The sequence below is a fragment of the Myiozetetes cayanensis genome, unplaced genomic scaffold, assembly GCF_022539395.1.
Source record: "Myiozetetes cayanensis isolate MyiCay16 unplaced genomic scaffold, myiCay2020 scf4, whole genome shotgun sequence".
NCBI classification, from domain to species: Eukaryota; Metazoa; Chordata; class Aves; order Passeriformes; family Tyrannidae; genus Myiozetetes; species Myiozetetes cayanensis.
In genome coordinates, this window is record NW_026087631.1 from 12,792,404 (window position 1) to 12,810,035 (window position 17,632).

Sequence of the window (17,632 nt, forward strand, 5' to 3'; positions counted from 1 at the left end):
GAAATCTTATTTCTACTGCTGATACACTTTGAAGAGCCATACTTGCTGCTTCTCACACCACTCACCAGAGACAACTCCATGTGGTCTTCGACTTTCCTAACCACACCCCTGCATGTTCAGATAATGCTCTGTAATTCTCCTGGGGCACCTGTCCATGATTCTAACTTTTCTATACTTCTCCTTTATGTTTAAGTTCAACCAGGAACATCTTGTTGATCCAGGTAGTCTTCTTGCCACCCTCATTTGGTTTCTTACTCATCAGGATGAACAATTTTTGAGCTTGAGCTCCTCCACAGTAATTTTTACAGATATTGAAAAGTCCCTGCCTGAAAGAAGTTACTACTTAAATAAAAAGACAGACATTATATGTATCGGAACTTGACTACTGGTGTGAAAAGTAGTCTCTTTATTCACTAATGTTGTGGTTCAACCCTGCTAGGCAGTGAAGTGCCACAGCTGCTCAATCACTGTCCCCTAGCAAGATGGGGAAGAGAATTGAAAGAGTGAAAGTGAGAAAACGGATGGGTTGGGTTACAGATAGTTTAACAGTTAAAACAAAAGTTGCACATGTAAGCAAGACAAAATAAGGAACTCCTTTATTATTTCCCATTGGCAGAAAGGTGTTCAGACATTTACAGGAAAATATGGTTTCATCGAAAGTAACAATTACTTGGAAAGGAAAAGAAACCCAGATCATCCCCCCTTCTGCATCATTCCCCCAGCTTTCAATGCTGAGCACAACATCATATGGTGGGGGATATCCCTTGGGTCAACTGGGATCAGCTGTCCCAGCTGAGTCCTCTCCCAGCTTCTTACGCACTCAACTGGCAGGGCAATACAAAAGCCAAGAGGCCTTGATACTTTGTGTCACAATCTGCTACAAGGAAAATAAACTCTCTTCTAGCCAAAACCAATACACCATCCGGTTAAATGGAAATATTATACTTACAGCCTGATTACGTTGATTTTCAGTCTTAAGTTCTTTGTAATTGGAATACTGAATATAAACAGGTTGACTGTGGAGGTGAGGTGTAGAAAGAGTATAGTAGTTCACCATAGAAACAGCAGCTTCTATAGAAGCCATTTCCAAAAATGCCTGTAACCAATACATACTTCACTTCAGTGCTGGTTTTGTTTACAGGAGAGAACAAAGCATCAAAACATCGTTTTTTTCCCAATTCCACTCTCACTAGAAAAAGGTGACATGAAAGTATAGTACTGGTTTACTCAGCATTAAAATGCACTTGTGTGTGCATGTTTACAGGGTTTTGTGGGTTTTCTCATAAAGCTTTACATTGTGAGTACATTAAGTCCTTAAAGAAGTGGAGTGAGTATGACATATGAGAAGCAACATTGCTAAAAATACCACACTGCTAATGAATTTATTAGATTCGTGAATCCAGGCATTATTACCTAACTAGCAGACACACATACTGATTGAAAAAGTAGGAATAAGACACTAAACATCTATCAGGTTATGCATCATATTAACCCAGATGAGCTCTAGACAATATTTTGAATGAATGCCTATTATTTTTAGGATCTCAGTGTTTATTCATGGTGTGAACTATTCTGTCACATCTATTAGAATTAAAAAGATGTTAAAAAATTAACAGGTATGTTAGTAACTTAATCAGGGAGGTTACTTCAAGACATACATCTATATGAATAGAGAAATATAATTCTTTATCATCCATATGTTCTTACCTAAAGTGGATATAGCGTTTAGCAATATTAACAAGTTTCTAGATCATTATTTAATTCAAAGAACTTAAAATAAATTTCATAACATTCTTTCACATTTGAAAACATGAAAATCTTGAGCTTCCAATGAAATATTTAGACATTGTTGCAATCATTTCAGTCAAACGCAACACCTAAACATGAACCATATCTTCAGCCTTGCCCTTGTAATTGAAACATTGAAAATTACATACCTGACCTTTTCCTTTTAGCATCAAGAAATTGGTTACTTTGCCAAAAGGGAGACCTAATGCAATGACTTCTGATCCAGTAACACCAGTTGAAATTTGACGAATATGAAGAACACGTGAAGGGAAACATGACAATTTGCCTCCTCTGACTTTTTTCTTCTCATTGTCTAAAATATTTTGGGGAAGGAGACAGACAAGCAAACAAGTTTATTGCACAGTGCAGACGCCAAAACCTTAAAGACAGAAACTGCTGCCTCAGCACTGACATTGACTTAGGTATAGCTCTTTGAATCTTAAGACAAGACAGTTCCTACATAACCACAGTACAGTGTAAGAAGACCTCATCAGCTACTCCAAATATCAAAACAAAGGGAAGGTGTATTGTGTTTGGGCTTGCTTATTTTCTTGTGGTTTGAGGGTTTTTTTTAATTCTTACAGACACTGAGGCCACTAACTTCTTCCCAAATGCCCACTTAAGATATTTACAAAGTGTTAGTTGCACAGAAGAGGAGTTAGCCAAAACTGAGATGTAATATATTACATTTTTTTAATCGCTAACTTATCTTCCTGCAGCTGAGGTGTAAACTAAAAGGGTTTTTATTTATTTATTTTATTAAAGAAAACGTGCTGTTTCACATGATTTTAAGTTTTAAAAAGTCTTTGAAAAGGATACACAGATGAATTCCATACAAACTCTAGAGTTTTCTACTTTGGTTTGGATCCTGTAACAGGTAAGTGACCAATGACTACATTTCAAGGAGATGGCTCAGAGTTCTTGAGAGCCCTTTTACACAAAACACCACATATGGAACAGGCATATTGTTCTAGAAGCAATTGTAATGAAGGAAAGAGAGACAGCCTTAACACTTGATGTCTTGAATTTAGCTTTCCAATGAGAACAACAAAAGACGAGGAAGAAATATCTGTATGAGCTTTAGAAGAAACTTCAGATTTTGCTGTAGGTTTTGAATACAGTCTAAGGCTCAGAAGTGGTTTACACAAGTCATTCTGTATTACAGAAGGTTCTTTTATTAGTGGAAGACTCTAAAACTCCAAGTTCGATGATCTAAGCCCCAACCATGGCACACTTACAAGCCAAGTTAACAATTTCCCCACCTGCAAAACAGAAACGGTTATGCATTGATTTTTCTATCAAGAAATTTTATAGGGTTTCATGTGCTCTATATGCATTCTGAAAAATTTGAATATCTGGTACACTTGTTGGGGATGAGACTAAAACAAACATGAACATATTAAACACTAATCAGTACCAAGCCATAACAAGATATATTACTATTAAAGTCTAACAACCCATTCTATTTTTTTTACTTTTCAGGTTCAAAATGGACAAGATGTCCTTGACTTTACTAAGTTAACTTGACTTAAAGTTAACTTATGCAGCCATACTTCAAGACCACCTATGCTAGAGCCACTGAAGGAAGCACTTCCTAGCTTTCTCTCCATTTCTTGTCTGATCTAAAACTATAGGTAGACATATACACTTGCTGCCTCTTTCTCAACACATGCAGAGGGCAGAGCATAAGTTTCTTCACATGGTAGTATAGTTTAACATGCCTGGAGAAACATGTGGCTGTGGTTTCACATTGAGCCATCACATAGCTTTAATGGACCCAGTTTCCTTACCTGCACCTGTCTATCCAACTTCCCACCATCTCTCAACAAAACCCCATTCTGCTGGTTTTGCACAACGTATCTGAACAGTAACCTGTGCCAAATCTAGAAAACATCTAATCAAGAGAAAAAAAATGTGGTGGTTTTTTTTTTTACTGTTTTGCTTGCAAAAACATTACCATTCATCTCAAACCATGGATAGATTGCCTGGGGACAAGAACTGGCAGAAAACATCTGAAACCAAATCACAGGACTGTCTGTGCTGCTCCTCAAGAAGTTCTAGAGGTAGTGTAGAAAGCAAGAACAACACCAAGGGGTATCAGCTGAACTTTTTCTCATGAATCCACATAATGTGCCTTATGTTCCACCAAACAGAGATGGGCGTCTTTGTAATCCTGACAGCATTGAAATACTTCAAAACAAATTCCTTTCAAGCACTCAACTACAGGAAAATTGAATAGGCACTTAACAGTCCATATAGAAGGTATTTGATTGATCATGTTTATAGAAAGCAGGTTTGGTTTTTTTGTCCATTTCAACTGATCATTTTTGGAGCTTCTCAATAATGTCATGGAATTGGGTAGGCTCACGTGCTGGTACTGTTGGGAGTCAGATTACAGTTCAGTCTTGGTAAGGATGCTTATGGTGACAATAAAGAATACACCACCACCACCAAAAAAAAAAAAAAAAAAAAAGAGAAAAGAAGAAAAAGAAGAAAACCTGTAGCTGAAGCAGGATCGCTCATGGTAAACGGTCTGTTACTGACACCAGAAGAAGCTCGTCAGGACCACACTAAGAAAAAAAAAGACAAGATTACCAGTAAAAGCTATTACAGAGAAGCAGAAAAAACTTAATATAAAAGCTAAATTACTCCTGTAATTTAACCTTCCCAACAACACCCCCCTTGTATACACTGGGAACTTATTTTTCAGGGAAAAAAAAAAAAAGCCAAACACATAACTTTTCCCCCATCTCAAGAAGTAAGCAAGTTCAGCTGTTGCACTTCTTACTTACATTTATCCCACTACAGTTTACATTTTAAAATTTCAAGAATAATGCTTAAGAATGCTTATGAAAAGAAATGAGCTGGTTGCAGGCTCTGGGTCTGCAATACAGCATTGCTTTCCACATACGAACAAACAAACAGCTACATAGGTAGTGTCAGCATTTGTGATTGGACACAGGGCAAAACTAATTCAAGACATACTTAAATACACCTATGGCAGTTTAAAAAAACCCCACAAACTGATCCTTGTCCTAAGAATTTGATGGTAGGTCCTACGTATGTAGAAAAAAATTGTACTGAAAATTGAAGTATATACTTCGAGAATACTGGCAATATGAAGTTCTAACTACTAACAGAGAGGAGTTTGAACACAATGGGTTCTCATTTAGAAATTAGCACCTAGCTGCCTGTAAAGCCTGTTTACTCATTAAGACTGCTGTAGTATTCCAGCTGAGCCTCAGCTTCAAAATGCCAATGAGAAACAAGATACCACAACACCTCTGAAAGGCAGTTAAGGTTCCTGAAATTTTCACCATACTCTTCTATAAAAGCATTTTAATTAAAAAGTTGAGACTGAGGGAGTGATTCTACAAGATGGAGTAAATTGATGCAAAAAACTCCTTACCACTTTAGCGGAAAAAGAGTTTCCCATTGCCCTTGGTCCAGAACCCCCACCTGCTCATGGGCATGAACTGTTTATCTTGCACCAGCCCGGTGCCTAAGAGTATTTTCATGAGATGAATCAGCTCTCCAACTTGCCAGCACTCTATGCTGAGGTACATGAGTTAATCAGCTGAAAGAGTGCCAAAATCCACTGCAAAGGAAAGGGAGCTGGGACCAAGAACGGCAGCAGCAAGCCATCATGCTGGCTTGTACTGGCTGCAAAAGTACAGCTCAGGGTACTGGTTTATAAGCTGCCTGTGCTGAAAGGAGCAGTTTTTTGGTGCTTTTCATCCTTGTTAACCATGTGTTCCTGCTGCTTCCCCAGTGTGGGAAGGTCATTCACAACTGAAGGCTGTGACTAGGCAAGGGTGCTGAGAAACCTTTTCAGCCAAATTTAGCTGTGCAGGAAGAAGCACAGGTGTTCGTGTGGGATGGAGGAAAACATGAGTGTGTTCATTCCTCTCTGGCAACAGTATAAACTTATTATTTCTGACCATGAAACCACATCTTAACAGCATATTTAAATGCAACATCTAACTGTTGCAAACAGCAAAATCATTTTTGCATTCCGAGAACTAAAAAATATGAACCCCTTAAAGAAATATCAACAAAATGGTTACTAGATGTCTAATAAATATCACATGGTATTTGCACTTACGCTGGGATGTAATTAACGTGCAAGATCAATAATAATTTGCCACTTATTAGCAGTACTTTGAGCATGCGAGCATCCAGGTATTCCACCAGAAAAGCATATTTTGATTGTAAAACGCATATCTTGCTGTTTAAACCAAAGCAGACATATCTGCAGATAGAGACTGGTAGAAAATATTAAGAATGATCTTTTATTACACCAGCCTTTCCTTTTACTTACTGGAGGGTAGGAAGAAAAAACACTACTAATGTAACTCCAGTTGTTTTTTTTTGGTTTTTTGTTGGTTTTTTTTTTTTTTTTTAACTTAGCATTTATTCAACAGAAGAAATCTCTGCATTTTTCAAGAAGGTTGTCAGAAAACATGGTGTTTTAACACATCCAACTCTGGCAGCAGCAATTTTTAACAGTTTTGTGATTTCATTATAAACCTCAGCCCCAAATACATCTATTATTATTATTTTGAACAATAAGTTAACTTCAAGGATTTAAAAGGTATTCTTACAATTTTATATTTAATTTTATAAACAATTATATTTAAAAAAAACCATAAAAGACGTTTTCAGAAAAAAAATATTTTCCAACCTCTTCCATGTTTAACAAACACACAAAGAAGCACAATTCAGACAGCTGCAGTGCTCTGTGCTACAACTCGCTGTACAACTGGCCTGTATCCATATAACTGAAACTGTAGCTCACTGCAGCACACAAAGAGCTGCTCCAGGATGGTGGGCTAAACCAGCTCCAACAGAAAGCAGAAAGATGGTAGCACAAAATTACAACCCTCAATCATGACATGTGCCTGTACTTGCACTGATACATCATTCAATCACTATTTCCTAAGAATGCTACCTAAATTTTGCCTTTATGCTGACAACCATTAACCTGTTAATAAAACAGCCAAAACATAACAAAATTCTCTTAAATCCCAAGCTCATTCCCTAGTCAACTGTTCTACTTGGTCTAATAAAAGATAGGCAAAGCTTTGGTTGTCTTACAATACATTTCAAATGCATAACTGTCTTCATATCTTCACCCCAACACAAGGAGTATTTTTAAGTGAACACACTTTTAACAATAAAACATCAAATCAAACAAGATGCTGTAGAATAATTGGCTGACATAGGCTTCCTAAGTCTAGAACCCTGATTACAAAATTTAAGTTTATTACAACCTGAAGATTTTGGTAAACTTTTTTTTATTGTTTGAATGCTCCATTGAAACAGTATTCCAACTTTTACCTTTTGATATAAATACTACGGTACATACCTATCCATACAATAACAGCACATTTATTTACTATACCATGCCCCTTGGAAGGATATGGTTGGTATAAGAGAACTGGTAGGAATGCCACTGCTTTTGCAGATGGCCAACCAAACTATTTCTGGAGTACAAGAATACTATAAAGATGCTTTTCATCATCTCCTTATTCAGCCAGCAAGATAACTGGCAAGCCTTTTCAATCACTGACTGAAAACAAGAACAAACCACATTATAGAAGAATGCAAAGATAAAATGACACTACAGCAGTTCTCTTGCAAGTTGACGTACAAAATGCATGTTTTGGATATTCTGGATTAGTGAAAAAGGTTACATGTACTTCTTCAGTATCTTCACAACTCTGTTCATATAGAATCTACAAAGAAATGACAATTCAAGTTTGTGAAGTCCGTTTGTTCAATCTCTTTCTTTCACAGTGAGAAATGAGTTATTTTTTAAATACTTTGTAATATGAAGCATTTAATGTGGTGACAAAGATCTGCTACTGGTAAATGGTTGGCAAGGCCTTGGATGCTGAAAAAGTCCACACAAAAAGGGAGTGTGCCCTAGACAGTATCTTACAAAAATCTTTATACAAGCCTAGAGAGCCATACCATGCCCCTACTCTGTCTCTGTACACCAGTTTTCCACTAGCTACTTCCTAGTTATTTGCTATTAAGTCCAGTGCAGAAAACTGTCAAAAGAGCAGCCTAATCTGTCGACAAAGCTACCTTGACAAGCACTCCTTTCAGCAGGGATGTGAGTTTACACTGCCGTGGTGCCACCACTACTACTTCGGTTCTCACAGCACAGCAGTAGCGACTCAACCCCAGCGAGCCGCCTGCACCAGTCCCCTGCGAGGCCGCACAGGCAAAAAGAAGATGCAGGCAGGACAAGTAAGCATGCTGCCTAACCCTTCCCTGGCAATCACTTCTGCCAGCACAAAGCTACATTCACAGAAAGCAGCACCATCCTTCTATTTCAATGTCAGAAGGACTGCACCAATCACACGGTAAATATTCCTGTGGTATATATCTGTGAGAAATAAGGTAGATGGGATTGTTCGACACCAGACAGCTACCAATCCAAGGCTGCAACACTGTCCTATATTCCTGCACTCATTCCACCATTCCAAACACATTAGTGATCTCTTAACAGTAAGACTGCTTTTTCTTAAACCGTAAGACTTTACACCTCTCCTATTTTACAGTAACATTTTTGCCTTTGTTTGGGATTATTAATTGGTAAGGATTATTAAGGGAAATTTCAAAATCACATATTTGCATTGAAAATAAACTGACCTTACAAAGATAAAGCCTGCCATTTCACTAAGTTGAAGCAGAAGGAAATTAGAGGCAATGATCACAAACAAGCAAGCCTCCTTTCCTCCACTATAAAGACCCCTTCCAAATACTGGCTCAAGCTGCTGATCACCAGCACCCTAGAAGCTAAAACACTGTTTTAGCCCTGATAGCTACTTTCCCAGAGGCTCAAACGTTCAGTGGCTCTGCTCACAACATAGCCTGCTCTGCTGCCTCTGTTGTCAGCTCCTCCTACACTGGTAACAAGATACTGTACACTTTCAAGGAGTCATGCAACAGTAATTAAAAGGTTAAGAGAAAAACATCATGTACTTTGCATTTGCACTATGCTGGATACAGGGGAAGAACATAAGGAAATAACATCTTCCTCTTGAAGCTGCAAAATACGTAAAAGCAACTTTGAGCATGTAATTATCAAGAGCTGTCAAATTAGTGTGACAAGTAAAGTTTTTTAATAAACATAAAATGTGCCTTTTTATTCTTAAAGTGAGAAATACGTTCGCTTTGTATGAGGGATTTAAGTTCATCTGAAAGGGCACTTTGTTCTAGAGGCCAAGCAGGCATCATGACACAGAAGCAGAGTTTCCTCTGAAACCCTGCATCAAAAAGATGACTGCTTTTCTTCATGGTATCATCACTCATTTACAATTTCCAACAACACTGTTTTCTGACAGTATAAATATAAAATTTAATAAGCAATTGAATATGGGAACACATCTGTAAACAAACACCATACGGAATGAAGTCCTGTACAGCGAGAAGGTAATTGGCTTTAAACTCAAGGTTTTTTTGCTTCAAGTCACAAATGTATCTTTATGATGCCATATTGCATAGAGTTTTGCATCATATATGCTTTACTATGCACAAGTCATGTTTCAAACATCCAGTAACCCAAATGAAGAACCAGTAAACTGTCCCTCTTGAATTTGGTCGGAAGAATACTTACATAGCCCTATAATATGAAAGTACCATAACTGGACAATCTGGTTTATAATTTGTTATTATTAATGGTTAAAACTGAGAAAGAAATACACCTGAGAAAAACTGAACAACCAATACAGTAACAGCAAACCCAGGAAGGGATATAACAAAAGAAGTAAAAAGTGAGTGTGAAAGGCTATAAAAGAGATTCTTCCATTTAAACCAACTGCTAAGAGATCTGCAACAACACTGTATTTAAAAATATGGAAAGATAAAATAACAATACTAGATAATTTTTCAAAGGTAAACAGCCTAAAGGAAGAAAGAAAAACATTGTGATAAAAGTAAAAATGTGATGAGATGTGGATTACTTTCTTTCCTTTTGCAAAGGAAATAGTTCGTTATGCACAGTGCAGAGAAAAAAAAAAACCCACAACAACTAGCTGGATCACAATAGCAATCAACAAATTTTGTGCAAAATTTTTTTAGGAAACATTCCTTTTACAATTCATTTTGAAGCCTAATTCCTTCTGAAAATAGAAAAAATCATAAATGGGATTCGAGAATGCAGGGTTTATCAGCAGCTCTACCTTGCAGCATGGAAGAACATTTACATTTGTTACTTTGATTTCTATTGCTCTGCAGAACTAAATATGCATATCTTAGTTTAAGAAAATAACATTCGATTCTCAACTGATCAAGCATGAAACTACTTTTCTAACTTACAAATTTTCAGAACCTTACAAATAGTCTAAAAAAAATGTTCCCATGACACTCTGAAGACACATGTTCTTGTGCTTTTTTTTGCTTTTTGACTATTTATTATTTATTATTATTTTTCAGCTTCACATTTAAAGCTTTCCCTCACTAGAGTGAAAACTAGAATTTTTATGTTTTTTGAAAGGAAGATTCATATGCAGAAACAATCACATAACTCTAGGACTAAGAACTCTAAGGACTGCACACTTGAAGTCAAGAGGTTGGAAAGTAATAAAAGTCTGGTTTATAACGTTTATCACATAAATTAAGTATGACTTGAACAAGCTCTTGTCCTAACGGATGGAAGATTTGTACCAAGATAACGCTAGAGTATAACATTTCTATTCACAACTTGAATTTTCAACTACTATTCAATGTTTTCTAGGAGAGCAGTGTTGCATGCAAGGAAAACATGGTCACACCTATGATTCCCACAGTTCTTGTCCTTTTTGTCTTATCACTGTTTGGCTTCCTCCCTGCTTCACTAGCAGTGTTCCTTATCAGTTTCTTACTGTACGACTTTTTCTCATGCAGTGGGTCTGTGTTCTTCAGCTCAAAGCTGTTCCACCTTTTGGAACAATTAATAAATAAATTAGCCCTTGTAAGAATCGTCCTTTAGATTAAAGCTTCAATATTAATACACTAGTTATATAAATGAGTGCATAGTCATAGACTGCCTGGAGACTCAGGAGACAGCACAGTATTAATATACCCCTATTTTTGTTTACTTTCTCCCCTGTATCCAGAAAGCCTGCATCTTTTGTTGAAATAAATGCTTCATCTTTTCAGTATCAATGGACAAGTTCTTCTCCTCCCTTCACGTAAATATTACACCAGCCACACAACATGAACTTCTCCAGTTTTATTTCACAGTAATACATCCTCTAACAGCCTTTGTTTCTTCCAGCTCTTAATGGAACACACAACTTATTGGTGAAGTAATGATTTTCCCTGATTAAAGTATACTGTGAAGTGATTTAACAGTAGCCCTAAAGTCCTTTTACTGTTAAGTTATTTAGTAAACAAAAATTATATAGAAACAGTCTTCTAAGACAGACTTTCACACCAGTGACAACTCGGTTTTTGGAAGCAGCAGCTGCTTTTAATCTTCAGTGATCATGGTGGGAACCTGGAACTGCATATAATGCCACTTTAGCTCAAGCAATGAGTAGATCTGTAAGACTTGATGACAGATACAGTTTGTACTCATTTTCTGAAACTGACCAGTTTTATAAGGAGAGCAAGTTTTTCTGTACCTCAACCAGGTTTTATTACAGAGAAAAAAGTTTTCTAGCACTAACAGAAAACAAACTAAAACCAAGCAGATCACCTACTTGTGAGTCCAGGAAGTTTCCTCCAAAGAAACTAAGTTTTGCAGCTTCCACCGCATCCAAGGTCTTACAGTGTGTACTGGATAACTTCACAGTAATGATTTCTTTTTCCAACATCACTTTGAAATCATTACAGATTTCAAACTGTATGCGTTTTGGGAAAGAACAGGTAACTGAGACGATGGGGAAGGAACAAATGTGAAGCTAGAGTAGTTTTCCTGGTAACACAAGATCAGAACAAACAGCTTGTCTGTACACATGGAACAAGAAAGACAAATTAGAGACTGGAAAATAGAAAAAAATATACTGATATATTAAAAAAGAGTAAGAAAATTAACGCATTAATAGAGGGTAGTAAAATGAGAAAATGAACCACCAAATAACCTACAGAAATGGAACCAGAAAGAAAATCTAATCAAACTTTTTGTGAAAATCCACAAAACTAGGAAGACAAAGAAGGCCTAACAAAACCAAGAAGGATTATGTGCAATTTATGAGTTAAACTAAGCCACCTGTTAATGTTACAACTCAATAAAATACTTGGATGCTATATTCATTTAATTTAGAGTGGTCTTTGGGGTTCCCGTGTCAACATGCATTTCAAGCTGATTGCCAAACAGTATTGTTAGTGCTTCTACCCTAGAAAACATTTTGGCAAAAGGATGAAGGCATATAGGATCATAGAATTATTAAGGGTGGAAAAGACCTTTAAGATATGAGAGTCTGTATCTCAAAAAGGGTTGAAGCATAATTTATACACTCAAATGAAGTCTTTGAAGTATGTTGTCACTCTGAACAAGTGCAAAAACGTGCTTTGAATTCTCACTTCAAAAATGTTTATTGTCTCTTCCAGAGTATTGCAGACTGAGAAGTACCTACTAAGCAAGAATCAAAAGTTGGAGCAATACTGTCAACCAAATCCCTGCAAGGCAGATCAGATTAGCAGAGGCCTGTTCTTCATTACACATGGAAACACACATCCTTCTCCCTCACCACTTCAGATGTAGCTACCATGCGACCTACAGACTAGGAAAGGGTTATCAGTCCCTGGGTTTGCCATATGGCCTGGCCCCACCCACAGCAGATGACATGGTAAGAGTTGATTTCTGCCTATATTGGAGCAGTTTTTTGGATCATCCTTATTCCCCTGATTAATGCAACCCACCTTCCAAGAGATAGTAATATTTCATTTCAATGGGAAGATCCTAATAGGGAGTACTGACCCCACCACACACTTTTGCTCTTGTGTGAAGCATGCACACTTCCACACAGTGTACACATGCAAACATTATTCTGGTTCCTTTGCTTCTGCTATTTACTTGGAGAAAGAATGATCTGTCTTTTCCTTGACTTACATGCCACTGTAATACACCATGTCTTTTAAAGAATAAGAATGGCAACAAGTTAAATTACTTGTAGTTCAGTGTGATTAAGGAAGTTAATTGCAAGGATAAAGATAATGGTTAGATACTTGAATCATATAAGCATTCATTCATTTGGCTTTCACAGTAAATTTAGGGTGTGGTTTTCTGGTCATTCTAAGCCGATCTAAGGCTTCATTGAGCAAAGGCAGTCCTATTACTCCTCACCTTTGTGTTTTCACACACTGCAGCTCCTGCTGCAGTTACTAACAACTGCGAGGCAGCATGCTACCAGAATAATTTGATTTACCATGCAGTTCACACATGACAGTTGCTACACTTACAAGGGAGATGCAGAAATGTGCTGTTGAGGATGGTGCTGCTCTTTTGGCAACAGGCTTGAGTTTGAACAACTTCAGTCAACAGGGAAGCAGCAAGAGCAGGGAAGAGCGGCATCAACAGGATCAACAGCCAAAACACTTGTTTACCTTATAACAGTGTCAGAAATGTTGCCTCTAACTCCAAGGTGAAACTCACGCCCACAGACCTGAAAAGACAGGCACAATTTTCACATGCTGAAATGAAAAAAGAAAAACAGTCTCAAATGTATCCTTCCATAAAAAAATATGCAGCACAAAATGAAACTAAAAGTACAAATTATAAACAATGGTCAAAGGCAGGAAAATCAAAGCAATAGTGCAATCACATACAACAGTTAATGAGCGCAAAAGAAAATAATTAAGAACTGTACCTTGAAACAGCAGCTGTAGGCATAATTTTATTACATAACTAACTCTCATCCTCATGTTTTGATGCAATATTATCTTTAATGGGGATATCCTTTAAAAGAAAGTTGACACAGACACAAAGTTGTGCTTATCACTTACCACCTCCTGAGTGCTTCAGCTAGCACGGGATTAGTTCAGCAGAAAACCTGATAAATACTCCCTCGTAGGACCCAGCATAGTCAACTGCTTATCTCCCCTGACAGGGTACCCAAAGCAGATACATTTTCTTGACTACTCACCAAATCAAATAAACCACAATTCGACAACTGCTAGGGAGACTATGAGATTGATTTGTATTTTGCTATTCTCATGTTTCTGACTGTGACAGATGATTCCCATTTTTGATAATATCAGATAGTAGTAGCAAACAGGTTTGGTAAGTGAAGAGCAACCTCACAACGAGGAATAACCTCATTCACAGTAGGCCTGTATTAGATATTTTTCACAAGCACATAACTCAGAGAGGGTTAGCAACAGGTATCTATGAAGCAACTACAGGAAAAAGTAAGCTATGTAATTCTACTCTACAAAGAATATAAATCTGAAAAAGGCTTCTGAGCCAGAAACTTATGGACACTAACGTGGAAGTGGTTCATGACTCTTTAAGAAAAGCTTGAGCATCATTTTCCAAAATTCCAAAGCCTTGTTAAACTAGATTTGATCTGGTACTGGAATGACTGAATTTAACTCACAAATATACATTCAGCTGTTGTTTTTATTGTTGTTGCTGATTTTCCCCTCTTTCTAACCTGCAAGGAAGCCACTGACCTCAGTTACAGAAAAACATACATCTATCTGGTCTGCTTTTGATAGTAAAAAAAATACAGTTCATACCTTTACTGGTTTCATTGAATTTTATCACTTTAAAGTGACTTGTATTTTTCTTATTGCAAATGCAATAAGCTTAAATAAAGAGCCAATTTCTTTGCCGTAAAGCAGTGAAATTCTCCCATCTTTCTACAGAATCTTTCTGATCCAAATAAAAATGGTTTCTCCATGTCTACCTGTATGTATTCTTACCCTCACTAAATATAAATTTTGGATCTAAATTAGCCTCAGCATTCCAAAGAAAGAAATTAATCCCTGTATTTCATTTTTGTATTAGTGCTAAGGAAATGTAATTTTCTTTCTTTTACTCTTTTTTCTTTTCTTAAATGCCCTGAAAAATAAGAAATCACAAGCTGGTTTCTGAAAAATTGTAACTTGTTTTACTTTAATTTTACAAGGGTAGTTTTAACTGACCCCAGTCTTAAGAGCTTGAATTTTTAACTAACAGTTTGGAGATTACCCAATGAAATTCAATTCTCAGAGAGTATTTAGCATTTTCTAACAACAAAAGAATACCCATAAACCACTCCGAAACCCCAGGTCTTCCTGAAGTGTCACGGGCAACATTTAATATCTCAGAGCATAATTTAACTTGCAGTTATCCTAGACCACCTCTATTTTTACTGAAACATATAAAAGGCTCTACTTCAGAAAATTTCTTAAAATGCACCCATCTTTAAATGCTCATAGTAGTCTTCTTACCCCCTGAGTAGTAATTTTATTAGGATGGATCTACTTTGTGATGTTGGATTCGTACAGTTTAAGAACTACATATATTTTACCTGAACCATTTCTACTCGAAACAGAACGAATATCAACATTAAAGTATCTTTATTAGTATCTCGGGGTAGTACATCCAGATACCTCCTTTTCCCTCCCTTCTCAACTGAAATAGTAAAACATTTATGAAAATTAAAAACAAATAAACAAATGAAAAACCCAAACCCTTTGGAAAAAGAAATTCATCATACGAGTTGTATGAGACCACAGGAAGAACCATACACCCTCATTAGATAGCAATTCCACAATCTAAGAGAAAATAAATAATTGTATTCTCAAACAGAATAAAAGAAAAACAAAATTACATGTTCCTCATAAGCGCGTTTGACTGAATAATTAAAAAAAATTCTCACTCCAGTGAGAAATTTCTTAATTTTCTTTTGAAATATGCCAAAAAGTAGTTTCAAAGGAAATGTGAAAAAATGCTGATAACAGAAAAATTACTCATTACATTTTTTAAATTAAGTTCTCCAAAAAGATACTTCTTAGGAGTATTTGCTTTTTGACTAATTAGCATTTATACAAGATTGTTCTTGTCAACCTGTCTCCCTACAAAAGCTTCCAGTACAACAGAAGTAAAAAATGTCAGAAATTTTTTCAATAGCCAGAAAAAAAAAAAAAAAGAAGACATATTGACTTCTGCTTCAGAATTTCTAGATTTCAACAACAGCTAAGATTTTATACGTCACTGATGTACAGGATGAAGTTAAGTTAGTGTAACAGCTACATCTTCACGTGAAGTCTTCAGTGAACATTTCCCTTTTCCCATATGCATACTGTTATCATGAAAAAAATAAAAGAAACAGTAAAGTACTTTACTGACATTAGGCTTGGTTAGTTTCCTGGGATAGCTGAATTTCCCACCACGGTCAGGCTTCCTAGGCCTTGGATTTTGAAATACCAATAGGCAAAGGAAGAAATACCAGTAATGGCATTTTCACTTAAAAAGTAGTGAGGGAAACTCTCAGTATACACAATGAACTTGGGTTTATTACTTAGTTTCAAGACATAAAACTTTATCAAGACACATGACAGCGTACATCACGCTACCCCAGAAAAGGGAGCACAATTACTTCAGACTTGCTAAAAATATTTTTATCTTTTGAGGATGACATGCTGTATAAACTTCATCCCTGTAACAACTTGCTGCGTGCTTAAAGCCCTCAGCGCCGCCTATAAAAATGCGTTTAGGACTACCTGAACAATCATTCTGATTATTGATTAACCCTGCAGGATAGATGTCAGTCAGTTCGCTTCCACATATGCACTTCCACCAGACACCAGCGGCAAGGCAGAGAGAGCAGCACTCCCACGTTTTCCCTGCCACAGACACCACCCCCGGACTGGAGGCACAAAACTTCGGTTACCACGCGAAACCGCGAACATCCGAGAACTCGCCGCGACCCTCACCCAGCGCCAGGAGAGCCGGGCCACCTCGGCAGGGGTAGCCCTGCGGCACAGACCGGGACCCGGCCAGGGCAGCCCCCGGGCGGTGGCCGCGGGGGGACGGCAGGGCGAGGGCGGCGCCGGCCCCGCATCCCGGCGCTTCCCGCCGCATCCCGGCCCGCAGCCAGGCGCGGCGGGGGAGAGCCAGCCCCGAGCGTGGAGGGAAACGCGGAGTGAGCCCGCCTGCGGTGGGAGGAAAAGAAAGGAGAAGAAAGAGGAAGGAAAAGGAAGGGAGACCCGCACGCCCCGAGTACCGCGAAGTTCCCTGCGGAAGCGCCCGGCCCCTCTGCCCCAGGTTGGCGACGTCTGCCGGCTTCCTCCTTCCTCCGCCAGAACCTGGCGGAGCAGCCCTCGGGAATATCCCCACCCCAAGCCCGGCCCCTCCGAAACCCGTCCTCTCTCCGACACCCACCTTTCCACTCGCCCCGCTCCCTTCGACGGGGGCGGAGGGGACCTCCCCCAGTCCCTCTCTCCGCACCCTGGGGGCTCCGAGGAAGAAGGAGCCGGGATGTGCCGGCCTCCCGCCCCGCCCCGGGCGGCACTGGGTGACGCCGCGGGGGGCTCAGGGCCGGTGCCCTCCGCCTGGCCGGCCCCCTCCGCCTGGCCGGCCCCCTCCGCCTGGCCGGCCCCCTCCCCCGGTCCGGCCCCCGGGGCGGGGCGGCCCTGCCCGGCCGGGGGGTGCGGGGCGGGCACCGGGCGGAGCGCCCAGGGCGGGGCCGCCCGCCCCGAGCCGGGCGCGCGCGGGGCGCAGGCGCATCGAGGGCGCGCGGCTGCCCGCCGCCCGCCGTGCCGCGGCGCCTGCGCCGTGCGGGTTGCCGGGGCTGGGGGCTGTGGGCTGTGGGCTGGGGTGCCATGGCCTGCCCCTCGCCCGTCACCTCAGCGCTCGGAACCGCAGCGCCGGGCACAGGGCGTATTTAGTTTGAAGTCCAGCCTGTGACTTAACACC

General features: G+C 39.1%; 1 protein-coding gene across 10 annotated transcripts in view; it reads right to left on the reverse strand.

Moving 5' to 3' along the window:
• PTBP3 (polypyrimidine tract binding protein 3) overlaps positions 1-17,242 on the reverse strand; it is a 59,000-nt gene extending 41,758 nt beyond the window's left edge. For 2 of the 10 annotated variants that reach the window (XM_050328619.1, XM_050328609.1), the window contains exons 1-5: positions 17,099-17,241; positions 13,333-13,391; positions 4,287-4,358; positions 1,938-2,101; positions 950-1,096 (exon numbers count right to left, since the gene is read on the reverse strand). In XM_050328619.1, coding sequence (XP_050184576.1) covers positions 950-1,096; positions 1,938-2,101; positions 4,287-4,311 — 336 coding nt within the window. In that variant the 5' untranslated portion in view covers positions 4,312-4,358; positions 13,333-13,391; positions 17,099-17,241. Of the gene's footprint in view, positions 1-949; positions 1,097-1,937; positions 2,102-4,286; positions 4,359-11,486; positions 11,702-13,188; positions 13,420-16,650; positions 16,676-16,940; positions 17,012-17,098 lie in introns of those variants that run through there. The other 8 variants (XM_050328615.1, XM_050328610.1, XM_050328620.1 and 5 more) reach the window with 8 other exon arrangements.
• Between the last annotated feature and the right edge of the window lie 390 nt (positions 17,243-17,632).